At 44.2% G+C, this 26,437-nt stretch overlaps 1 protein-coding gene across 3 annotated transcripts in view; it reads left to right on the top strand.

Annotated features, from left to right (window-relative positions):
• Positions 1-145: 145 nt before the first annotated feature.
• The window catches only part of NHS (NHS actin remodeling regulator), a 262,102-nt gene continuing 235,810 nt past the window's right edge, over positions 146-26,437 (top strand). For all 3 annotated transcript variants that reach the window (XM_065072240.1, XM_065072248.1, XM_065072237.1), the window contains exon 1: positions 146-877. In XM_065072240.1, coding sequence (XP_064928312.1) covers positions 484-877 — 394 coding nt within the window. In that variant the 5' untranslated portion in view covers positions 146-483. The remainder of the gene's footprint in view (positions 878-26,437) is intronic.

Raw genomic sequence — 26,437 nt, 5'->3', positions numbered from 1 at the left:
GCCCGGGGCCGCGGCTCCCCCGCCGGTGCGGCGCGGCGGACCCTGCAGCGCCTCGCCGCGGCGGCGGCCGCTCAGCACCGCCCCGGTCCCCGGCCCCCGCCCCACCGCTCTTTCTCCCGGGCGGGAGGTTCCGCGGATCGCTCCTCCTCGCGGCCGCGGGATTCCTCTCTCCGGGTTTTCGGGCCGCCCCTTCACACCCGCCGCCGGAGCGGGACGGCGTGCGAGCGAGCGAGGCGGCGCGGATGCGCCCCGGCTGCCCGCGGCGGCAGCGGCAGCAGCAGCAGCGGCGGATGCTCGGCGGCGCGGCGGCCACTCCGCAGCCCAGGAGCCCCGCGGGGTGGGAGAGCGACGCGATGAGCCGCCCGCCGGCGGCTGCCCGCGAGTGACGGCGGTGGGGCAAGGAGCGGCGGCGAGGAGGAGGAGGGCAGCGATCCCCGCTAGTGCCCGCGGGAGCCCGGGAGAGCCCCGACCGAGGGTTCAGCCATGCCCTTCGCCAAGCGGACCGTGGAGCCGCAGCGGCTGTGCCGGCGGCAACCCGCCGCCTCCGTGTTGGAGGAGAGCTGGGGCGCGGAGCCGCCGCTGCGGGACCCGCCGCCGGAGGAGCCGGGAACGGCGGGCGAGGGCTCGGAGGCGGCCGGCGGCGGGGAGAAGGAGGCGGCGGCGGTGCTGATGGTGCTGGACCTCTGCTCGGTCAGCAACGTGGCCCTTTCGCGGATCCTCCGGCAGCTCTCCGACGTGGCCCGGCATGCCTGCACCCTCTTCCAGGAGGTCGAGGCTGACATCCAGGGCACCCACCGCCGCGTCCGGGCGCTGCACGGTCGCATCGCCGGTCTCCAGGGCGCTGTGCGCGGCCTCGACCCCAAGCAGGAGGCAGTGCGTAAGTACCGCGGGATGGGCCGGACTGGGGCGCCCGGCGGGGGAAGCCACACCCCGGTAACCCGCCGTGCAAAGTTTGGGGTAGGAGCCGGTGGGAAAGGAGCCCCGGCGGCAGGGTGGGAAGGGACCATGCTGTGCCGGGGAAACGCGGGTCGGGTCGGTGGGCGCCGCGGTGATGCCGGCAGGAGGGATGATGTCAGTGGTTTGTGCCTTACGTAAGGAGCTGCCTGGCGAGGCTCTCGGGGCGCATCTTCTGCAGCCGAGGGTTTGGCCGTGAAGGAGGCCGGGGTCTGTCTGCGGCGACTCGGAGGATGGTGGGGATAGACATGATCCCCTGTTCCCGGGCATCTATAGGTTTTCTCCCTTTGCCTGCCTGTCCCCCTTCCCGGATGGGTTTGTCGTCCCCTTAGAAGTGTCACTGACTTCCTGATAGAAATTTTAAGCTCTTAAGTAGAAATAATAAAGCTGCTTCGTCGTTAACCAACTTTCAGGGCCATAAAATAAGGAAGTTTGGTTAATGACTTCTTTCTGTTTAAAGAGTGGCCCTGAAGAGCCGGCGCGGGGGGGGGGTGCGGAGAGGGGAGGGAAGAAAAAGATCAAGGCAATATGCGATTTGTGTTATGAGCAGTAAGTGCTTGAATCCTGCTGCTTCTTCACCCGAACTGTAACAGCGGTGACAGGCTCTGTAGTCCTAACAGCTGCTGGTTTCTGCTGAATATGTCTCCTGTTCACAACATTGTAATGATTTTGTACTCTCACTGGCGCATATGTTTCCTGAGCGCTTGCGAATATGTATTTTTTTTGATTGGTAGGGCTGTGGATTCGAATTGTACAATAACAGAGGTTGGTGTCTATCCTGTCCTCTTAATATCTGGTTTAGGAAAAGTGATAGCTTCCAGGGGGAGTTTGGCTTAGTTTTTGCCTTCTGCTGTTCCCCTCTAGATCTCAAGTACCTTCAGTAAGCACAGCGAAGTAAGTTTACACTGGGGTAGATGAGAACATGCCCTCTTGTAGGTGTTTTTAATGAATGTGCCATTTAAAAAATTGTGCTCTGGGTTTTCTCCCCTTTGGAGGGGTGTGGAAATATAAGTAACTCTTTTAGGATCAGTGAAGCTGTACTGATTAACAGAATCAAGCCTAAGTATTCAGCAGTATTTAAACTAGATCTTCGGCAGCTATAGAGTGGCTTTGCTGGTGATATATTAATATACATCAACCGTAGATCAGACCGAGGGAGGCTTTCTGTGATTTCAGGACGAGCGTGCAATCAGAGCAGAGTGCTGGGCTGTGATTGGAAACTGTGGTGAGAAGCAAGCTTGGCCAATGTATTGAGGGAACTGTCTGAGGAAATGAAACTCCTTGTATCACATTCTCATCTGTAAGTCTTTTGAGCTGAGTAACTAACTGTGGGTATACACTAATGTAAGTGAGAGCAGAGCTTAGCCTTTCTAATCTGTATGGCTTTTTTTTCTTTCTGGATTGTGCAAATGCAGCTTGTTTTCAAATCACTGTGCAAAACCTTGATACTGCAGCACAATTATGTCATGCACTTAATTAGAGTGTCTGGCTTTCCCTCTGTGATGATAAATGCAGAATCCGCTTCTTTGGTGCTCTTCTGTTTTCTTTTAAATCCTTCTTTCTTTAGGATGGGAGAGACTTTTGATCATGGTCTTCCCCGTGTCTGCCTGCTGTTCCTCCTCCCTCCTGTATAATATACAGCAGAGTGGCACTGATAGAGCTGTGGATGTCCCTTGGTCTGGCCAGCCAAGGGTTCTTCCACAGTGCTGGACTTTGCCACTATCCATCCTCCCATAGGCTTGTGTCTCTCTTCCAGCCACACAGCTACTCACAGGCACATCGCCCAGTCCTCATCACTTCTCTCCATGCAGTGCTGTGCATTATGTGCTTTAAAGTCTCCATACCGACCCAATGTGTGTGAGCAGACAACTTCTTTGCATGCTCCGGCTGCTTTTATTCCCCATCCAGTGTTGGACCAGCACAGCTGCATTTACATAGCTCTATGTCTGAATGTCTCAGCTGAGACCTGGACCTGAACAGCAGCATTCTGCACATCTCCTCACATCCCCCAAATCCATACATGTCCACAGCAACACCTCCCTTTGGCCTCCAGACTGCTCACTGTTCCAAGGGCCAGATAAAACTGCATAGCAGTAAACTGCCCATCCTCGTTGTAGTATATAATCATAGCATTTGTCTCCTTTATGGGCTGACACCTTCTCCTTTATTATTACTTTCAGCAAGATTATGCTAATGTTTGTTTTAAGCATGAAGTGCCTACAAAATTAACTCCTGACTGTGTTGCACTCAAAGCACTGCACACAGTTCTTTTGAAACCAAAGAACAATTGCAGGTGGTCACAGGTCTGCCCAGGAGCTTACCAGCATCACACTAAGGCATACTGACTTCTACCTCCTCTGGCAAACATCAGCATGATGAGGTGGCCTCTGGGCTGTCTTTTGGCTGTCCAGCCCAAATGACATGTCTGAGAATAACTCAGAACTGGCTGGAGTTTTGGACTTGCACTACAAGGAATGAGTTGGTGACTGGTATGCAGCCACTGCACCCATGGTATGACTGAAATGGTCACATAGAGCTTGTTACGTATCAGGAGTCTGGAGGTGCTGGGCAGCTTGGCACATTGACCGAGACACTGTGTACAGTATGTTAGGTCCACAACAGTGCAGCCCAAGAACATGCTTTTTAAGGACTCATTTTAAAACTACTAGGCTACCTTGCCACAGTGAGGCATTCTTGATGTTCTAACACCAAGTGCAGAACAGTGATTTGAGAATAATGCTACCAGACATGCCCTAGATACTGAGCTGTGACATTGGAAGGCCTTTTTCTCTGTGCCTCATAAGGCAGCTGGATTCTGAGATTCCCTTGTGAAGGCACAGGCTGGGCGAGGAAAAGGAAATAATGGGCTAATGCCATCTCAGCAGCTACTGGAGCCAGTGGTTAGTAAGGCGTCCCTACCTCCATTCCTTGGTCAGAATGCTATTCCTTGGCAATCGCAGAGATGATACCGAGGGGAAGGGGAGCAGGAAAGGAGCTTTCTTGAAAATAGCATACTGTACAGTTTAGCATGTTATATTTTATATTGAAAGTTATATATTGTTGCATTAGAATAAAACATCTATGTTGGGCTCCGGGAATATTAACAGAAAATTGAAATTAATGAAAAATGACATTTTTCCAGTAATGTTTATCATTACTGTTGTCATTTTCATGAGGCATTAACATTCTCAACTCTGTTGCTATTGAAGTGGTGAACATTTGCAAGACTGTGTGTGCTTTGCTTCACGAAAGTACTTAAGCTCCTCTGCTGAGCTACTGGTGAGGATATTTACCTATGTGTTGCTCTTTTGTTTTTGGCACTGTTCAGAAAGTGTGATTCGAAAAATCTTGTTAGGCACAATAAAGGATTGATTCCGGGCAGTCACAAGCAGGTCATCTTCAAAAACTCAAGGTCTCTCGCCTCTGCCTTCCCAGATGCTGCTTGTCCTTTCATCTTTCTTATAAGCCTCTGGCCAGCTAGCATCTTGCAAATATGAATCCTTCCCCACCCTCTGACTGGAAGAGAAACAAGGGTGAGAAATGTTTTCCTACTCAGCTCCTAAACTAACTACTTTGCCCTTCTGCCACTCCAAGTACTTTACTGCTTTTCATCATGAGCAGCTCCAGGGTCTGCTTCTAAAGCAGAGCCATGTGGGAATAACATGATTGTTGTCAGTCTGGCAGTTGCTTAGGGTTTGCTTATTGCCTGCAGGAGAACTGAGCAGTGTGGTACTGCCCAGTTTTATTATTAGATGCTTGATTATCTTGGTAATACAGAAGTGTAGGAGAAGTGCTGGATTTGTGTTTAGACTCGGGTCTCGGTGCCTCTGCTATTATTTGGAAAGATGATTTCTCAGTCTAGGGGACTACAGATCTGGCAGTCTAAGTGGAATATTGTACTTTTCAGAAACTGGTGATGTAAGCCATCTTGCTTTCTGAATAATCAGCAATGACGGGGCAGCAGATTTTGAAAGCCCTATTTAACGAAATCCTCTTTGCACCCTGGCATCCCGGAGAATTCCACACATTCCAGGCTTTTTTTTTTCTGAAAGCATCAATGTGTTACCAGTAGCCAGTCTTTCTAAACGCTGTATCGTTTCCAGAGGTTGCCTGCTATATCTTCATTGCTCCACTTTTCCATTCCTGATTTTCCTCCGTGCTTGCAGTGAGTGATACAGCCGCTCAGAAGTGTGGGGATCTCCCAGGTTACTCGGCTCTTCAGAGGCCCCCAGATCTCTGCAGTGAGCTCCCTTGTAGGTTTCTCTTCTTTCCTAAAGTGTCAGTATTGAGATAAAAAAGACAGCTGTGAACAGGTTCGTTATCATTTTAAGCTCTGCATTAATTTATTGTGTTTGTTTGAAGTATGTTACTGAGAACAGCCTGGCTAGTTTCACTTTTGCTTTTAGTCTCTTTCATCGTACTTTTTAGTGGTTTTGTTTTGATTTTGTCTGGTTTAGAGTTTTAGGGAGTGGTGTGTGGTGGTGCCTTTTTTTTTTTTTTTTTTGCACCCTGATATAATGCTCTTCTGTTTGGGTTTTGAGCACCGCAGGGAAATGTTTAATCCATTGTAAGGTTTTTATGTGCCTTCTGCCACAATCCTGTAATTTTTACAAAAAATATGTTGGACCCAAAGCTCATCAGATAATTACTCTCCTGCTTGACTTAGTACGCTGAAGGCTCAATCCCTGCTGAAATGGAATGTAGAAACCTTAATGCTTCCATGTCAGGATACAGCTGCATTGTAAGGACATCCCAGGCTGTTGGTGAGCAGAGATCTTCAGGCAGGTACATAAGACCTTGGGAGTCTCAGTGCCATACTGAAAGAAAAAAGAAGCAAGTGGAAGTTGAGTAGATAATGAGCACTTTATCCCAGCTTCACAAAATCTTCAAGAATTTAAAGTTCCATATTCATTGCATGGATTTTCTGTTGCACTGAGGCACAACTGTAGACTTCCATGGGTTGGATATATTTACATAAAAATATTTTGAATACTGCTGGAGACAAATAAGAACAGATTTCTAGCTTCCTTTAATTCTGTATTATTGTGCTTTATAGTGTATAAGCATATCCAAGTGTAAGTGTAGTTAAAGTTTTAGAGATACACAGTAATGTAACCCAGGGGACATGAGGCACAAGGGTGTATTCAGAGCTATCTTTGTACATTGAAATCCTATTAATTGGCAAAGCCTTGTTGAGTGCAGAATAAAACCACAAGAAAGGCAGTTGTATGCTGGATGTAGTAATTCACCACCCTCATCTTTGTGTCCTGCACCTGCCCAAATGAAATGACACATCCTCTTCACTTGTCATTTTGGAAAAGAAAGAAAGGCTTTTGGCTTACTTGCTAGCTGCGTTTTTTGGGGGGTTGTGCTGGTAGAGAACTCGCCTCTCTGGTGCACTTGACTGTAGTTTGCTCTCGAATGCAAATAACCCAAGTTGTGGGTGTGGGAAAGTTGGAGAACTTCATCAGTGCTCAGCTTCTTCTAAATGCAGAGGGTTGATGACAAGTTAGCAGAGTCGAAAGGAGAGGCCAAAGCATCCGCTTTCCTGCTTACCTTTACTGCTGTCAGAACAACAAAGGAACAGAGGAAGAAAAACCTGCTCATGTAAGGATCCCAAACCTTACCGCAACATTAGCTAGAGCACCATTAGATAAGAGTACTGTCATTTAGGAGAAAGATTCCTTATCTTTGTTTACAGAATAGCAAAAGAAGACCTTCTACACAAGAATGGGACCATTCAGAGGCCTGGCCTGAGATATTTTTTTCTCATCCATTTAGTATGTGATAGAGGGTAACAGGAAGGAATTTGTCAGGTGGCTTTGGCAGGGGTGTGATGCTTTGGAAGTTGTCATCTTCAGTCACATTGGCTTGTGGAAAGCAGACTCCAGCCTCTTTGCAGATAAAAGCAGCGTGTAAAATCCTTTGTCCTGCAGAGGTCAGTGAGACTTTTGGTGGAAAGGCTCTGAGAGCCCAGTGCTCAGGTAGACTCCCTGGCCTTTATCTGGCACAGCCTGATAACAGATGAATAGCAGACAGCTGTGATTTTCCTCTGAAGCCACGCCCGGCTATATAGATGTAAATCTTCAGAAATTTTGCTGAATCTCATTTACTTGGCCTTGCATTGGTATATTAATAGTATAGAAGGCCTTTGCCATTCTATGGTGTCTTGCTTTTCATTCCACGACTGTTACTTAAACTGATGTAACAGGTTTGAACTGCGTGGGCAATTTGTTGCTAGATGGAGAGCCTGCCAGTCAAAAGGCCTGATATCCAAACATATTCAAAGCTGAATTCCCACCTCACTGCAGCTATGTAGCTGCGTGATCTCATCATAATCATTAGTGGAACTTCTTCCTTGTTCATACTCCAGAGCCAAGCAAGGGTCTCTAGTGGGTTTATTAGAAATCCTGGTGGAGATGGCTTAACTCATTTAGGACCAATGAGGTCTTCTTTATGCAGGAGTAAAATTGCAGAGAAGATAGAATCAGGCCCGTAAGAGACTTAGACTTACTATGGATCGGATGGTTTAACAAATATATCCAACAGCCCATTTGAAACTCCGCGCTTCTATTTAAAAACCTTAATAATTTGATGTATGTGTTCATACAGAAACATAAGGTGAGTTTTCCAGTGAAATCAATGGAGTAATTTCTACTTTTGGTTAGTTCCCCTGCTGATACAGGAGAGATGTGGAGATTAAGAAATAAGCGGACTCTGAAAACTTACTGAGGGCATGCGGAAGTCATTCACCTGTTGATTCAGATGCATAAAAGATGGTAGTTTCCCTTTGTGAAAGATTAAAGACCTGGAGTGTTTCCAAAACACTCTTGCGTAGTTTTCAAATGTTCTTGGACTGAGGGAAGGACTTTCAGGAAGCACATAGAAATACCCAGTGCAACGGTGCCACTCAACTGCTCTTCTGGATCAGCAGAATCAGGTCTTGTTGACATTCCTGATGTAGGTTTACCTGTTTGTTCTGTGGCTTCAGTTTCAAGGATCACATTGTGGCTGGTCTGGTAGAGATATGCAAAGGTGGGGAGAAAAGAGGGGCAGCCGGCTCTTACTGCTGCCTGGCGTAAGCTGGTCCCAGCCTCTCCTTGTCCATTCTAGCAAAGGCAGGGTTCTTTGGCGTGGCTCTTTAAAAGCAGCACCTGGCTCTTCCTCTCTCCAAACTGGATAGAAAAAGAGATGGAGCGTAGGGGAGTGCTGGCTGTTTAAAAGAGCCCGTAATCTGACATATTTCCTTCACACGTGCCTGGATATGTTGTACCCAAATCAAGCAGAGACCCCCAGGGAACTCTTAAAAGCAGTGTTATGATGCCCAAAGTGGAGAAAAAAAATATGACCAGCTGATGGGAATAATACACACATGCATTTTAAAAGCGTTGTTGCAGGGCTGTGTGGTCTTCTGAGTCAGAGAGCTGGTATTTTCAAAAGCTGCTCTTTCCAATCACTTGATATCTCCATGTAATCAGAGGCTGACATCAGACTCTCGATTGGAACTACTTGAGCTGTTAGGCTGTGAAGAGCAGAAATTCTCTGTGTTACTCAGTGTGTATGCGGGGGGAAGGTTTTTTCACTTTCTTTGATGTATTAGCATCAAGAGAGGGAGTCTTTGCTTCATTCCTAATTGCTTCTCGTCTTTGAATTTATATACCAATATGTAAGTAACTGCAAAGGGAGATAGCAGAATTTATAAAAAGTTCAAAAAGGCAGGGCTTAGAGCATGATTAAAATAAAAGATAGCATACAGCATGTGCTGTTTTTAGCTGAAATATCTCCCTAGAATACTTTCCATTTACATTCTCATTATATGTAACTGCTTCAAATGCACTGCTTAGTTTAACAACTGGCATGTTTTTAGGGTAGATTTTATAGTAGATATACACCCACTGTGTTCTTAACTCAAGACTTTAAATTGCAGTATCTGTATTGGACAATCTTTTCTTATACCTTCTTGGCTGAAGGCAGGAAGAAAGCAATAGTGATGGGAACCTAATTAAGCCTGTGGTTTAATTACACCAGGAGCTGTGTGCTTGAAATGCCGCTAGACTCAATGAGTGCTGCGTGGCACTGCCACGTTAAGTCCCAGCAGAGAATGACATATTTTTTTTTTAATAGGATCACTGTAATTCTTACAAAGCCACCGTGGTTTTCTCTTTCTTTTCAGCTGCCAAGGCAGTTGGAGTTTGAACTATAGCCACTCAGACCGAGTCCCTGAGAAAGTTCGGAGGAGCTGTCTTGCTAGCGTGTGCATGTGATTAAGGAGAATGAGCATAGGGCGGTGTGTTTGTGCTATAAATATGCATGGCTTCTTCAGGCCTCTACAGCTTTTCCCCCTGCCTTCTCAAAGTTTTTTTGAAGGCACAACTGGGTTCTCTGTGCCTGCTCAATTTTGCATGCCTTTTTTTTTTAAAAAAAATATTTTCCAAAAAGGGTTCTATAAGGGTTGTTCTCTTCAGGTGGTCTGTGACAGCCCGTGATTGCAGAAATCAGATCTTATTGATGATGAAGCTCAGGATAGGCAGCAGTAACTCACTTTGATGCTCAGAGGCAAACTTTTTCAAAGATGGTGTACATGTTATTCTGCATTCAGTATTTAGTGAGATGTGATAAAGGGCAATTAGATTTTAAGTGAAATGAGAGATTAATTATTATTAAATACATATCACACAAATCAGAGTGGCTCCAAAGAGCAGGTACCAACCAGCTCCAATTTTTTTCCCTGCAAGGTTTGTTTATTTACTTGCAGGAAGAAGAGGGCCAGTTCTTGGCAGAGGCATGTTCTTTTCTTTAGCAAAGCCGTTTCTGGTGAAGTGTTGTGTACAGGAGGATAGTCAAGAAATATATAACAATTTATTTCTTAAAAAGAAAACCATATGTCATGGACTGACCACTGACTTTTGTGTACGCTGGAAGCTACATAGCTCTGCACAGTCCGAGTTTTGAATGCAAGCATTTTTTAAAAAAATTTTTTAACCTTTTTGGTTTTTGGGAAGGTGAATTTATTATACTTATGCAAAAACCTCTTCTGGCTGCACAGCACAGCTTCTGCTGCTTTGAGCTGTGCTAAACACAGCTCCTCTGGCCTTCCTGTACCCCAGCAGTTAACATCATCACAGAGGCTCCTATCGCAGCATGCTGAAGAGATCTCACCTCCCATCCCATATTGACTCTGTTCTGCTACCATAAGTATTGCTGCGGGAACCTGGAGGCTTGGTCTCTGCTGCATGTTGCCTGAAGCCTTGCACACAGCATGCCAAAGTTAAGTTTTTCCCATAGGATGGATTATTCTGACAACACCATTTTTAGCCTAGTTTCTTATCGAAACAAGCATTAAGGAATAGCACACTCTGTGTGTTTATAGCAGGGGAGGTGGTGGTTACACTTGTGTATTTCATACCAGTCATTCAGAAATTTTATGTCTTTTATTCAGGTATGATTTCAACTACATTGCCACAGTGTAAAAATCATAAAAGAGGCTGCCAGGTAAAGGAGAGAACAGACTATTCCAGCTGCATTTGAAAGAAGGGCTTGTTCTTTATTAGACAGTAGAAAATCCACCAGGGAAAGAATCCTATATAAATGTTTCAACCCTATAAAAAAAAAAGTGCTCCAGTTGAAGCTCACATTTTCTTCAATGTGCAAATCAGTCCTTTGCATGACATAAAATCTGGAAAAAAACAGGCTTCATTAGTTCCGCTGCTTGCAAAGCTGCTTGTTCGTATTCCTCTTTCCCCTCTAGAATTAGTGATTATTTCTTTTCAATTTTAATCTTTTTTTTTTTTTTTTTTGGAAATGTATGCCTCGAATGACTTTCCTTTTGAGCCATCCTCTCCTTCACTCCTCTTTGTGATGGTTTCGCAGGGGATGCAACTACACTTTTACCTCTGTCTTAATGGCAATAGCAAACCCCCCTCATTGTGAGAAAGAACAGTATTAATTTTTATGGCTGTGGTTTATTCTCCATTGATTATCTTTAATGCAATGCTGTCTTGTTCAGTTAATAAACTACTGATAACCTGTTAAGATTTAATTAACCCCCCCAAACATAACCTGCTTTTAATAGATGTTGTAAATGCATTCATTGTGCCTAGCACATTAAAATCACTGATTTAAGTTCCTTTACTTTCAAATTGCACTCTAGCTGAAATATATTTTGTGGCAATCATCTTGTCATTACTCTGCTAATGGACTAAAATAAGTATCACTACTTCCTGACTTCAGCAATATTTTTTGTCCTCATTTACAGTTGCCACAGGCTTGATTTAGCCTTGGTGCCCAGGCAGAGGTTGGATAAGCTGTGTTCTGGACAAAATCCTCCTGATGGAGACTAGAAGGTTCACCTGAACTTTTGCTGTTAATTCTTCATAGCTATTAGCTGGTGTGAGTCACTGCCCAGAGCCCACAAGCTCTGTCCCTTTTCAAGCCCGAATGGCAAAGCAATGCTAGTCTTCACGCAGATGTCTCCAGTTTCGTTCTTGCTCACTCCTGGACCAGCTGACATGCCCAGGGCAGGGCCGTGGGGCTGGGCCACCACCTGGGATATGGGACTACCCTGACAGCAATATATCTGTTATTGGCCAGCCGTGCAGCCTGCACAGCGAGGCAGCAGGGCTGTGGTAAGGCAGCTGTGACCATGGGTTGGCTGCAGATGAAGCTGGCTGCTTTTGTCTGGCAGAGGAGAAGAAGAGAGGCTGAAGCAGGCTGGTCCTGTTCTCAGAGTTCTCCTTGATACTTGGCCACCTGTTTAAAGTACGACCCTGGGTATTTGCTCAGCTTGCACTGTCAGACTTTTTAGACACCTCTGTCAATACATGCAGAATTTACAGGGCAATTCTAGATCAGATACAATGACAAAATCATCTGCCTATAGGGACGATATGGAAATGAGCACCCCTGTTTGAGGAGTGCTGGGTCTGTAAATGAGTGAATGGGTTACAGCTCCCTCCGGCAGCTATAATGTGGCTATTCATTTTTGAAATTGTCCAAGTGGAACTTAACACAAATTATTAATGTAGATTAGAAGTATTTTTCATTTATCTGCTTGTTCCTAAGTGGTGTACTGAAGAACCCAGCAGAATAGCAATTTGTTAAAGGAAATGAGAGGGAGCTGCAAAGTATCACAGCTTGGGGTGATTATTTTTTTGCTTTCTGGAATTTTGTTTCTCACTTGGTTGTGGATCTGACCTGATAAGCAGCACCTCGGACTGTGAGACTAGAGGGTTCTGTTACCGTAAAATAAATGAGTGTGTCCAATTTTGTGCAGACCTTTATAAACAATAGTTGAAATAGAAGAGGCTTGGATAGCATCTTCTTCCTCAATATTCTGTGTCACTAGAAAAACCTTTTTATATATCTATATACATAAACACTTAGCTAGATAAAGGAGGAAGATCAGTGGGAAAACTGTACAAGATAATATTGGTCACTGAGGTTATAAAAGCTTAATAAAGGGGAGAATTTTACAGCTACATTAACAGCAACCTGGTCAAACAAGGAAGAAAATATTCTGTATTACTCTTCTCATTAAAAAAAGATGAAAATAGAACTTAATTGATGTCTCTTGTTCTTTCCTTGTTTTGACTTCGTGTCTTCATCCAAAAGCATCTTTTGGTTAAGTTCACTTCTTTTCCTGTCCCTCTTAAAGTGGAAGATTACTTTGGACTTGGGAGGTTGTGATGGTATTGAGGGAAGCTCTTCTACTGGGTGGGCGATACTGCCCCAGAAGTGAGGTACATCTTGCCTGGGGATGTGGGAATTATGCAGTTTTGTAGGACTTAAAAGAATAAAGCTGTTGCTTTTGAATGAATTGTTGCTGCAATTTTAAAGGAAGTGTTGAAAAATAAAATAAAAACGTAGAAAATCTCAGCCAAATTCATTAAATCAGTTCTTCCAAGAGAACAGATGGGTAAGTGAAAGGTAAAGTGATGCAAGTCTACAGTGTAGTTTGCAGATTCACTGAAGGGATGTGTTGTATTTATTATTGCAAAGAGATGTCTCCCCTGCCTTCGTTTCCTTTTGAGACAGTCCAACCTTGGGCTTGTTAAATATGTCTCTACATAAGCTGGCACGTACTGACCTTGTTTGCTGCAGTCTACTCTTCTGTAGCTTCTTGATTTTAGTGGCGTGAGCCAGATGGACAGAGCCTTGGAGCTAAATTCTGGATGGCATAATTAAGTGCTCTAGTATTGAAGGCTGGAGCTGACTGAGTCAAACTTTGGCCAATACTTCGATATTTCTTCATCCAAGATACATCTGCTGTGTCAAAGTAGTTATTGTTTTTCCTTTCAGATCATATTCCTTGGGTATGAGGATGTTAAATTATATACCAACAATATTATTCATCTGTATAAGGCAGACCTCTCTATACTACTTAGTGTCCTGATAGTACTACAATTTAGTGTCCTGATAGGAACAATTTACAACCTTGTAGGGCTTACGGAAGCCCACCTGAATATTTCTTTCAAATCTGTACAACCTTTTTCCTGCTGTGTTTTGGAGTTGTGGGGTCAGTTGTGAGTGCCACGTGAAACCCCACTCCCTGGTAGCCCCATGGCAGCGCAGTCTGGCCAAGCACATTGTGGGCACTGGAATGTAGCTCTGCAGTTCTGACTGTGAGTTTGGGGTCTGAGGAACCTGGTTCATACTGACCAGGAAACCACATCAGCACCCTGTCTGTTATCCTGCAGACTTTTTCCTTCCTGCTTTCATATGCCATTTGTAGCAAGTGAATTGTATCTCTCCCACCTGTAGCTGTACTACACAACATAGCTTGTTTAAAATAACTTCTGGTCTGTATGTCCAGTGGGCCTGAATCTGAGGATCAGATTTGTCTTGAACTATCTGCATCAAAAGGAGATTATTTTTCTGCTGGTCCCTAAGTACCGTCTTCTGCTTCACTCTCCAGTTCTGCTGAAGAAACATAGATAGGGTAGTAATTTTTCTGTGTTGCTGTGGATGGTCTGTATGTGTAGTGGTGAGATGGTTGCCAAAAAAAAAATAGAGAGAGAGAAAGAAAGTACATGTTTTCCTTGGAGCAGCTGTGAGAAGAGCCACCTCAGGAGGATATTCAGATACCAGAGTCTCCTTTTTCAGTTCCAGGGAAGTTCCCCATCGTGGAGCAGCACTGAATTCCTTTGTGTGCCTTATGGGCACAATGGTATATGTTAGAGCAAGGTGCTACAGGCTGAGTAATGCTGAAACTTGTGTATAGGCAGCTGTTCTTGGCCAGGATGGAGCCTGTCAAATGTTTTCGATACCACTGCAGCCTTTGGAATAAGCCTTAGAGTATAGGTCTTCACTTAAAGATTGAATTGCCATCTAACTGTCCACACAGGAGTTTATCTTTTCCGTCCTGAGCAACTACTCTGTATCAGGGGGTGTGGAAGAAACTCCTGCTGGGCTGTAGCTGTGACACCTCACCCCCTTCAGAGGCAACCCTGCCCGGGTCCAGCCCCGCAGGGCGTCTGGCCTCCTGACGGTTTGGAAAGTGGCACAGGAATTACAGTATTTTTTTCTGTTTGTTTTTCTGCCAATGGGCCATGTGTGCACCATTTCATTTATGAGAAAACACAGCAGGTAGCTTTTATGTGGACTCAGCTGCTATCCATAAATGGCTGGTAGATGTGTAGAGGAGACTCAGACCCGTCCACGTGCTGAGTCCCTCTCCTGAGTGGGTTGAGGATGTTCAGATCTGCAGGTTGAAGCTGACGAGGAGGAGGGCCCAGGAGGTAAAATATTAGTGCTTATGGGGCCTGGATTAATCTGCTGACTTCTCATGGTGGCTTGGGCAAAGCTTGTTAGTGGGATTCAGGTCATCAGGTTTTAACAGTCTAAACTTTGGGACCATCCATCCCATTCAAAGGTGAACCTGTGTCTCACTGTTGAGCAGAGAAAGTTTCTGGATCATGTGATTGTATGAATCCCTTAACTTCTGTAAATGTCATGGTGTGAAGTGGATACCACCACAGGCTCTGCAGGCCTCTGTTCCTCTGCCCTGTGGCAAGGTGACAGCCCATCCCTTCTTCTCAGAGGTGATATCACACAAGCAGTGAGGACCAGCTGGGTTGTGTGGTGATAAATACTGTACTGGTACCCACGTACACAGACCTGCTTTGTAAACAAAAAGCAGTTTGGGAGGCTGAGACTCTTTCTGGAGGTGTTTAAAAGGCATGTAGATGAGGTTCTTAAGGACACAGTTTAGAGACAGACTTGGCAGGCTGACAGTTGGGCTCGATGATCTTAAAGGTCTTTTATAGAATCATAGAATTCTTTTGGTTGTAAGAGTGCTTCTGACCTTCACGGGCAAATGCTTCCAGGTACCGTGTGGGTCTTCCTGATGAAGGCAGTACCCTCAGGTGGGATTTTCCCACCCTCCTTCAGCAAGCAGGATTTCTTGTTACAGAGAACTGCAGCACTTTTCTTGTGAGGACTAACCTTAGTGTGGGATAAGTTTGCAGTTACTGATCTTTCTTTCAAGCCCTGGCTCATAGAAATTGAGCTTTCTTACATTACAGACAATGTGTCCTTGTTAATTACAGTCATGTAAAGATGAGGCTGTACCTTGGGACTTGGTTTAATTAAAAACATTGCTGAGAAGTTTAATAAATGTCTGATACGTTCTATCTGGCTGCCGAGTGCAAACGCTACAGTTCTCTTCAGGTGCTCTCCCAGACTCAGTCAGAAAGGGCCACCTGAACTTGACATCTGCACTAATGAAAGGGGAGGGCAGATTGTCATTCTCTGTCCAGCCAGGGTAGTGTCTGGCAGCTCATTTGTCACAGCTTGGGCTTGCATCTGGGCTTTGGGAAAAAGTTTGAGGGTTGTAGTGTCAGAGGAATATTTACAGTGCAGAATCTAAGGTTTTCCCTGTGTAGTGGAAAAATCATGACCATGCATGTGAAACATGGACTTAGAGGAACTTTGTGTGGGTGGTCTTGTTTTGATCCTTTGTGTCGCCCTCCCTTTCCCTTCCCACTCAGGTATGCTGAAGTCTGTCATCTATTTAACTTGAGCTTTTCTGGTAATCATAGATGATGTACAATAAAAACAATAATAAAGCACTTGCATATACAATCTCTCTGAACTGCAGAAGCCACAAGATCTTCTAGACATGCTTTTTGTTAGTATTGGCTTGTGAGAGACCTAGCGCTCCATGATGCCCATCTGTTAGCAGCATGTTTAAATGTGATTAATGTGAAAGTTGCAAGAATTGCAATAGCTTTTGCTAGTCTACAACAGAATCTGTCACTGTTAATCTCTTGCAGTATTAAAAGCTTAATATAGCAACTCTAATGTTATGGAAAGCTGTAGCTTTGCTTTTGCTATCATCACCTTAGTGCATTATTAAACTAGTATTTTCTTTTTCTCCATAGCTCACAAGCATGACAGAGGCAGTGTAGATACTGCTCCTCACAGAAGAACATTTAAGTGATCATATAAGTATGAGGTCTCTTGAGAAAGAGATACTCCAGCATAAAAGGATTTTGGGGAACATTAAGTTGGACTTGGATTCCTGAGTGAATGTGGCCAGAGCAGGGTGCACTAGGAGTCAACCCTTTCCCAAAATGCTAGTAGAGGCTGGGGAAGTCACAAGCAGTGTCTTGACATGATAGTTCTTTGCTGTGCATGGGTAGACATTAGAAATAATTTTGGCTTACCCACCCATGACAGTAGACTTACCTCATTGGTAAGGCTGGTGTTGTTTAATCAGAATTGCTGCATCTCTTTTAAAAGAGATTGTGAGCGGGATAGGCAGTGTCATGGCAGAAGCGGGGACTGCCTGCTGGAGCAGGCTGACACTGTGGGGAACAAATAGGGGAGGACCCAGGGAAGGAAAACTGCTTTCTTCATTTAGCTGCATGTGTTGGAAAGGATCAAAGAAACCATAATGAGTCAGTATCTTTCTTTTTCTTTAAAGAAAATTTCAGAAGAATTATTCAATTAAATAGTAGTTTACTCAAGATCTGCAGGTGGCTTGTAAAGTGTAATTAGATCCCTCTTACCTTTTAAACCCGGATCTACAGCTTTGTTCATTTTAGTAAGGGTGGAGATCCCCATTCTTGGATTTATAGTGGGAGACTGGTAAAGGAGAGGGCTTGTTATAAAACTTCTCAGTTTGTGGCATGATTACAAGGTGCTTTTGTTTCCAGCAGGGCCAGCAATAGTGCTTTACTCCAAGCATTTCAAAACTGCTTTTAATCTGTGCTTGTAAGATTATCAGGCACTGTAGGACAAATTGAGACCTACCTATCGCTGAAACACCCCCTCACTCCATCTTGCACAGCATCTTCACAGCAGCCAAGCAGCTTGTTCACATCCAGTCATTGCAAAGAGTCAAAATCAGATCAGGTAGGATAGCGCTGTCAAAGGGGTAGTCACACAATATATAGTCACAGAGATCAGACTGGACTCCATGGGATTTTCTAGTTCTTTTGTGTACCCCTCTATAATCCAGTCTTTGAAGCATTTAAGAGCTTGAGGTGCCATGATGAAAAGCTTTGAGGACCATGCTTTTTCATTTATCCTCTAAGAGGATAGCCACCAATTCTACTACTCTGAGCCATTAGGAAGACTTGCAGAGGAGACAGACCCCACTTACCTGTAGTAGGCTGTCAGACTGAGGGTGGTAAAAGGGCTTTCTCCTTTTTGTGATAACACGCACATTGTTGAAATGCTGAAACTGTTCAGTTTTGGTCCTTGAGGGCTGGTGTGGCACTCCCTGCACCAGCAGGTCTCAGTATTACTCCTGCCCTGTCGTCCCATGAATTGGATAGTGGCGCCCAGTATCTTTCATCCATCCTCAACAGGAGAGTCATGTACCAAAGGCTTTGGGTAGTGAGTTGAGGTGAGGGGCACACAGCATGTTACCAAAATGAGACCCTGCTTTGCTCTGCCCTCTCCCCACAGCTCTTTGGCAGTCAGAGACCGTTAGCTCACACTGGCAGAAATCCCAAGAGCTTCTAGGATGGTATTTCAAAGCTTTGCAAAGCTGTACATGATAGGATAAAATCTGTTTACAGGAGTCTTTATGCATCAGCTCCATCCTGTACTTGTGTTGCAGGGGTATCCCTGGAAAAGGGCATTTTTCCATGATTTGGGAGAATCTTGGAGATGAAAGAGTAAGGGGAAGGAAATTCAGCTGCACCTTGAATTTCTTGCCGTTGACTTATCTTTTTAAATCCCTTCTTAGCTGTTGAAATGTGGAGGAAAGATGATTCAGTAAACAACTCCGTGTGTGTATATTTGTCTTCAATGAGTGCCTGCTCAGGCAAGGCAAGCATGATTCAGCTACTAGTTAGTGCTGATGTACCAGAATTGGCAAGCACTGAACACTCCTGCTACTGGATCTGCCCCAGTTGCTTGATGTGCAGTGATGAATGGATGAACATTCACCAATGCTGTTGCACAAACAAGTAAGTTAATAAAAAGCAGCTGATTGTGTCATTGTACACTATAGAAACTCCAAAGCAGCACTGAGATTATTTAAAAACAGATGTTCTTATCTTTAAACTCTTAGAAACATAGAGCAGTACGTTTTGTTTTTTGTTTTTTTTTTTTTTTTTGGAAGAAACCCCAGCAAGATAGATACAAAACAAACTCTCTACCTTGTCCTTAGATTATTTCGTGGTGAGGACTTTTATAAGAGTTTTTCTCTTGAAGCCTTAGCCCAGGTCTGAGTTTGACAGTAAACTTTGCTTTGGATTGTGTCACTGATAATTGGAGCTGTGCTGGCATTCTCCAGTGAGAGAATTAACTCATGGGGAAAAGTTTTTTTAAGGGGATGCACTGGAAAGAAAACACTCTGTGAAAACTGGAATTATACAAACCAGCTGTCTGGCCTCACATAAAATTATACCGGCCTTTTGTACCTCTGCGTAAGTGGTATTTAACCCTTGCTATCATTACAGCGTACTGCTGAGACAGATGAACTTCCTCAGCTGATGGGGGCCTGAGAACAAAGCGCAGAGTGATGAGATTGTAAAAGGACGCGGGGCTGTCGGCAAGGCCAACCGTTAGCTCATTATTCAGGCAGACAAAGCTTCACGCCCTCATGAATCACTTCTGGGTTTTTTTTTGTTTTTTTTTGGGTTTTTTTTCATTCTTTCTTTCTCTCTCTGAGGGAGCTGACTAAAAGGAGTGGGCATAGGGAGCAGTTACAGCAAGCCAGATCATTCCCATTAGCATTTCTCTGCTCTCTGAAGGCGAAAGCTGTCCCATTGCATATGGCCTGAGTTGTACCAAAGCTGCCGCTTCTGCCCCATGCTCCCAGGCAGTGATGTGCAGGATTGACTCCTCTGCCTGTTTCCCTGGGGAGACCTTAGTTTTCTTGCCAGCTGTGGAAACAAGCCCAGACCACCATCCCTATGTCCACTTGGACTCTTCTTAAATTGCTTCCCCGGCTTGAGGAGCACTCCACAGCTGTGGCCTAAGGCAGGAGGCCTACATTAGCTTCTGCATTTTATCAGCTGTTGAGGAAAGCTGAGGAGCTGTGTCCATGCACACCCCCTCAAGTAGTTGTGGAAATGCCTGAGGATGGCAGCCAGTTTGGGATGTTGTATTTAGCCTTGCTGCTGCTGAAGGGGGGATGAAGTGCTTCTGTGGAGGTGTTCCAAGGCCATGGAGGCAACCACACGGCAATGTTAGTGTTCCTGCTGTAGCAGTGGTGGGGTCTCCCCACTCGCACACTTGGGCTGCTGCAGGCTGAGGTAGCGCAGGGAGAGGGCTCAGCAGGGATAAAGCGTATTCTTTCTACCATGAGCCTCATGGCAATCCTCAAATACTCAGGAAAATAGTTTTGATGAGAAAAGTCATGGCTGGTACCAGATGGTTCAACCAAAGTGTAGTAAAAGGTAGTAACAACTGCCTACACATGAAGCTTTATCATAGAGAAGGAAAGGAGGAAGACTTGGCTTTGACAGATCTCTTGAAGCATCCATTTCTTATGTATTGTTTTGTCACTCTGTATGTTGTCATTGCACATGCCTACTATTAATTGAGGAGGGTGTGTTTGTTGTTGTTGGGTTTTGGTTTAATTTGTTTTTGATTTGTTTTTTTTTTTTTTTTTGCTTAAATTCTTCCTAAGTTCCTGGCCTCAGTGGCCAACAGCTCCACAGATTACCTGTGTATTGCCTGGGAAGTCTCTGAAATTGGTTTCATTTCTCTGAATACCCACTTGTTCTTGCATTACAAAGCTGGATGATTAAAGAATCCCAGAGTTCTTTCTCTGTGCTATTCATTTCTTTGTGTACTTCTTTCATGTGCCTTTATATCTAAATTAAACACATCAGACCTCTTCAGTCTCTTTCCATCTGTAGATCTTTTCATGCCACTAATTATTTTTATAAGCTATTTCTGGAACTCTTCTTTTATTTCTCTGTATCATTCACCACTCAAAGGAGGCTGCCGACAGCGGGGTCCTTATGTGTGTGTGTTCTGGGAGCTCCTTTCTGCTCATTTTCTCCCTCTGTCCTCCCGTGTCTCTGTGCTCTGTGCTGCAGCCTTTCCTCACTGCGTAATCTAATCCCAGTGACTTCAGCCGTTGTAAATGAAGACTACAGAATCCTTCATTTATGTGTATTAATCTGATAAGTGACTAAAGCTACAGACCTGACATCTTGGTTAGCTGCCATATTCATTTGCTTATCATGAACACAGTCAAAAGACTTTTTTCTTTATTAAAAAACAAAGTACGGTCTTTAAAGAGCAGTGTTTTGCAAGAAGAGAAAGCTGTGTTTGTTTTGAAAGGAAGATTTATTGGGATGATATAATCCAATTTACTCTATCTCCTCACCTGTTTTTCCTCAGGGAGGCCATCAATCTTTATTAACATTTCTGAATCAAAAGATAAAAATGATAGACAAATTCCAAAATAAGGTGAAAATACTAAGAAGAGCTGAAAGAGAAATCCTTTCCTTTTAATACCTGCTGAAATTGAATTCAAAGAGGAGCTAGTTTACTTATAGATGCGTGGGATCTGAGAGAACTTTTGTGGCTTCAGTCCTTTGTAACAAGAGATCGGACAGAGAGAACAGTGGTGCATGGGTCCCATCTGGAAGGTTTTAATCATCTGAACTCCTAATGGTGAGCTTGCTTTTTATTTTTCCAACTAATACTTCCCAAACTTTTTGCAGTCACATGCCTCACATGAAACAGCTTTGAGTGGGTCCTGGGCCTGGCTGGGTCCAGTTCTCACCTCGCTTTACCGTTTTCTTCCTTGAGCTGCCCCTAGCACAGCTGATGCTTTCCTTGTCCTTCAGCTTTGGCCGTGCTGGCTCCCCCACAGCATTAGTAAGCCCAGCTAGATGTTGCTGGTTCTGTTTGTGCTGCAGTCCCCAAGCTGGCACAGGTTTGGCAGAGCTGCTTTTTTCAGTCCCCTCATTTGTGCCATGCTTGCATCTGATCTCCCGTGGGGCACCCTCACTGCTGGGGTGCGGCGCTGAGTTCAACAAGAGTGGGACATATCACATGGGGGAAGACGGATATGTAGTTGATGAGTAACTTTCATTTCTTTACAAAAATGGGCTGATGGAGAAGCTGCCCAGGGAGTGCACTTTGAGGGAGGAGTATGCCTTGAAATGCATTTGAGGAAAATAAGGCTTGCTAGGTGCTTGAAGGATGAAGGTTCCAGGGAGAAGTTGTTATGCAGGCTCACAGCTAGCGTCGGAGGGACGTTTGCTGAAAAAACAGCAGTTGGGCCTGTAGTGTTGGAATTTGCTCTTATTTCAGGAGAACACTTCAGCAGAAGTCATACAGAGATAGCTCTTCTGTGGCTACCTGAGATCTCTCTTCCCTATGAACATAGCCTATGATACCTACCCTGTGCAGGGAGAAAAATACTTCCACCGTAAATTAGAGAAGTCTGTTTTCTGTAGACCATGCACTAGTGCCTCTTTCAGATGGCAAAGTGGCAAATTAGGCTGGAAAAAGATATTATTTTCAAAATTCACCTTCACTCCACTTTCTCTACTCTCAAAAAAATAGCCTTGTGACCCCAAACAAGGAAAAGAGCTGGGGAGCAGGAAAGGCATGCAGCTTGCCTGACTGTGGTCATAAACAGAGTTTGAGCATGGCAACCTTAGCTGTGATTTCTAACATTCATAGATACATACATGCATGTTAAATATCTATCCATTTATTCATTCATTCACCCATCCATCTATATATTAAAATTGTAATATCTTCAGTTATTAGATTTATTCATGAATTTCAATTTCTCTTTTGAGATTCTTTGTAACCATTTGTATTTTATTGTATATGGAAAGAAAGGGCAAAACCCGGGCTTTTTCTCATTTGCAGATAAAGGGTACTACTGTGATCCAGTGATTGATTTTCTTGCTTGGCTCACTAACCGTGAATTAGTCCGCAGCTCTTCAGCACTGAACTACAGTGGGTCAGGGTTGAAACTGTGGGTTATGTTAGAGAATCAGAAGAAGAAACACATTTTCTGATTTGTTTTTCCTTTTTGATCTAATGCAGTATATTGCACATGTTGGAACTAAACAGAGTGAGCTTTGTAACCTCCAGTGTATAGCATGAATTTCTTTTGAACATAGGCTTTGATTAACGAAGTATACTTGCTGTTGACATTTGGTCACTGAAAATGGAGATTAAAAAAAAAGTGCCTAATAAATATAAATGTCTGATAATACTTATTTTTAATTCAGAAACTAAAAAGTTAATGCTTATAATGTAAATAAGACACTGTCTGGGAGCGCTGGAAGAGCCAACCTGTGTGAGGCAGTGACAGCACACCCTGAATTTGTGCTGTGTAACGTAACTGTTTGTGGAGCAGAACTGCTATATGTAAATAAAGCTGATGGACCTGAGTCATATCTTTCCTATGGAAGCAGTTGTTGCCTGCTGGTTTGAGACTAGCCTCCTCCAAGGTAGTCTAGGATGTAATTTCTTTCCAGGTTGACTCTTCTGAACAACTTTTTGTAGTCATGATCACACAGGAAATAGTATTTGGGGGCAAATGAAAAGCATACAGCCATATGGTTTAGGCTTGATGTACTTCCTTTGCCATATCTTTCTAGCAAAAACTTTATCCCTAATTACTGGTTTCTCTGCTTGTGAAGACGTATGAGAAATCAGCCGGTTTTAACAACAGAAATTTTGTCTCAGACGTGTTCACTAATACTGAATTCTGGTCCAACAGCAGAGGATGGGTTGGTTTTCCTCTGGAGAGTTGTAAAATATTCCTGTTCTGTGTGTGTGGACGTTTAGCACAGGGTGGTGGGTGGTGGCTTAGATTTGGCTGCTGTGGCGTCTCTTGCCCATGCTAAGCTGCGGTGGAATTGAAGGAATTTCTGCTGACAGTTTGAGGTGTCATAAGGTGAGGAATGGGGCAAAGCCCAGCAATTTGGATTAGTCTCTTCTCTAGGCTTTTTGCTCTGCAAGGGCATGACCTCCAGTGCATATGGACAATTGTGAATGCACTGAGTGAAAATACAAAATGTCTCAGAGGAAAGAAAAGACTTTAAATGAAGTGTTCAAAGGCAAATAAGAAAGAGAGGGAGATCGGAATAGACACAGAAGTCTCGGAGAGGGCAGGTGCCTTGTTTTAAACAGGGAATGTATATTTTACAGAGGCAACCTTGGCTGATCTTTTCTTTCAGTCAAATCTTGACACAGTGTTGGTCTTTACACGACACTACTTAAGGTTTAATTAGGTTCCCATGTTAGCCTCTGGGTCTGAAGGGAAAGGGAAGGGTTATTCAAAACTCCAAAGGATGTGATTAGAAATTGGACTAGTCTGATGAGGGAATAAAATCTGCCTTTCCTTCTTTGTCTCTCTCCAGAGTACAATGGCTGGTGGGGGAAATTTACTTCTCATGATTGAGTGACCTGATTTTGTCTCCCACTTGCACAACACAGCCTCTTGTAAGGAAACGACTAGTCTCAAATTCATACATAATTGCACAGCAGGGAGACTGAGTTTAAAAATGCAGATTTGGGGGTATTGAGCAGTAGCAATCTGTTTTGAACCCTTGAACTTCCTTTGTTGTTTCAATGGCCACCTACAGAACCTGTCTGCGGAGAGCTGCGGAAACACAGTAGCTTCTTTTATATGGAAAAAAAGTATCTTCGCTCACCCTTCTCCTCCCCTCTATTCCGACATGAATGTATACTCTATCCTTCTAAGAGAGGACACTAATTATGGAACTTGACTGTCTGTGTCTAGGCTATACAGTAGCAGTAATTGAGGGTATATTCTGCTGATCAGTGCAAGTGAGCTTGGGAACAGTGTTATCTTTCTTCTATTGAGAAACTGGGCTACTTGTTTCATTTTACTTATTGTCGTATTCAGTCTTACGAGCTCAGTTAGTATGTACCAGCCTCCTCTTATCTGTGTCAAAGGGGCTAATGTTTACATCTTTACCCGCAGATGTTCAAAATCATGTGTTCTTGCTACAATTTCAATAGCTGAGGAAAACATAGAATATATACACCCTAGCACTGCCATCCTCTTTATTAATTAAATTAAGTGCTATAAATGTAAATTTATGCTGTGAATATGGTTTTATAGGGCCTGTGTTTGTATTTTATCATACTTGCCAAACCCTTAATGTAAAGGGCAATATTTGACAAACGTGCTGTGAGGAACCCATGTGAATATCAGCAAGAAAATTAAAACACTGTGGGATACTTTATTTCATATAAATGTATTCCTAAACCTTCAGTTTTACAACTTTGCATTTCTTATGTTGAAAACAAAATAAAACAAAACAACTAAGCTCAGACAAATCACCTTAATTGTAAACGTGTGGAAAAACAAGTTTTCTGGAATGTTTGATTTAGAGATTAAAATGCTTTAGTCCTCATAGACTTGGCTCAGCATATACCTGTGCTGCAGAATTACTTTCTTTCACCCCACTTAAGCGGAGGTAAAATTAAGAAAAATACTCACATTGAGAAGATTAACTGTTTCACACTTGCGTTCTTGTCCTGGTGTTGATGCAGTACTGGATAAAGTGGGGTTCTAGCTCTGTTGGGTTTTCCTGAAGTGTGACCTGCCTTTTGAAACATTTGGGGAGAAAGTGTCAGTCCTGACATGGCATGGAGGCAAAAGCAATGTTAGCGACATTAACGTGGCATCTTATTGCAGTACACATCTAGGAACTGCTTGTGCAGAGCCTGAATGGCCTGAACTCCTGCATGAGACCGTGTGTGCCGTGGCAGAAGAGCGACCAACTGGCAGTCAGACACCAGCATGTTTGGATTTCTCATTTTGATGGCAGGAGATGTGGGGGGGCCTTTCAGAAAGAGGGGTTAGCCCTCAACGGGTAGCTTTGCTTGCGAGATGGTTAGGCTGCAGGCAGCAGTGGTGAGGGAGTAAGGATAGTGTCAGCAACTTCATGGCTGAGGAAGGCTGATGGGCAGTTTTGGAATGCAATAACAAGTAGGGGGAGTGGGGCTGCTTCCTTGTGCAGGCCTAAAGCCAGGCTAGGGCCTGAACTGGGCTTCTTTGTAGTCTGGAAGCTCTGCAGCAACCTTTCAACACGGGGCTATTTAGGTTTGGCGTAGGTTGCCATCATTCTCTGGAAGCTGGCCCCTTTGAATGACATTTCATCTTAAAGACTAGTGTGGTTATGGTTTTTTTAATTGGACTGCTGAGAAAATTGGTGCTAACTTTTCTCCTTTGTATACTGTGTGCACGGCTAAGGCCATCTAGCTTAGGAGTCCAAACACCAAACTAATTGTTTCAGCACTACCTGCCAGTACTGATACCTTGTTATCTCCTCCAGGCTTGGTGAGTACACCATGTTTATCTTATGTTTTTTTACCCCAAGAGCAATGCTGCTAGATGTGGAATTCGTGCCTACAAAATTCTTTGCTTTGGAGAAAGCCTCAGTACCCTGGCTTTGGAAATGGTGGCTTGAGAGCACTGTGTGATTTCTGGCTAGCTTGGAGCAGCCTGGTACTTATCTTACCTTGAGCCCCCAAGCCTGACTTCTGCATTTCATACATATTTCAGTAGCATCGTGTGACTGACCATGTGTACTGGAAGCAGCTGGGTCTGGTGGAAGGGGATTGCTGCAATGCAGCTGGGGTTACACCACCTCACAGGTGACTTCTATTGAGAGGCAGGTCTACTCAGTGGCAGGCCACAGCCGAGGACTGAGACACATTTCCCAACAAGAGACGTAGTCTCTGGGATGCATCCCCTTTTCCATGATGTGACCCAGGGCTTTTCGACTTACTGGGAAGGAAGATGCTTGAGAGATCTGCTGTTGTTGGACAGGCACAGTGAACCAGAATTGCCACTGCACGACTTGTGACACAGTCTAAATAAAATGTTTCTGTGTTTATGGTGTAACCTCCCCTTGTGTGTGTGTGTGTGTTTGTTTGTTTTCTTTTGGAAGCAGAGAAACAGTTTTGTGCTCAGCGCACTGAGGCATTAATAGAGATTGCTTTTCAGGAAAAAAGAAGCATGTAATCCTCCTGCTTGCCTCATCTGCATTGAAATTACAGT

Source organism: Columba livia, chromosome 1 (genome assembly GCF_036013475.1).
Source record: "Columba livia isolate bColLiv1 breed racing homer chromosome 1, bColLiv1.pat.W.v2, whole genome shotgun sequence".
NCBI classification, from domain to species: Eukaryota; Metazoa; Chordata; class Aves; order Columbiformes; family Columbidae; genus Columba; species Columba livia.
The sequence above is the reverse complement of the archived record's forward strand: the minus strand, read 5'-3'. Positions and strand labels throughout refer to the sequence as shown.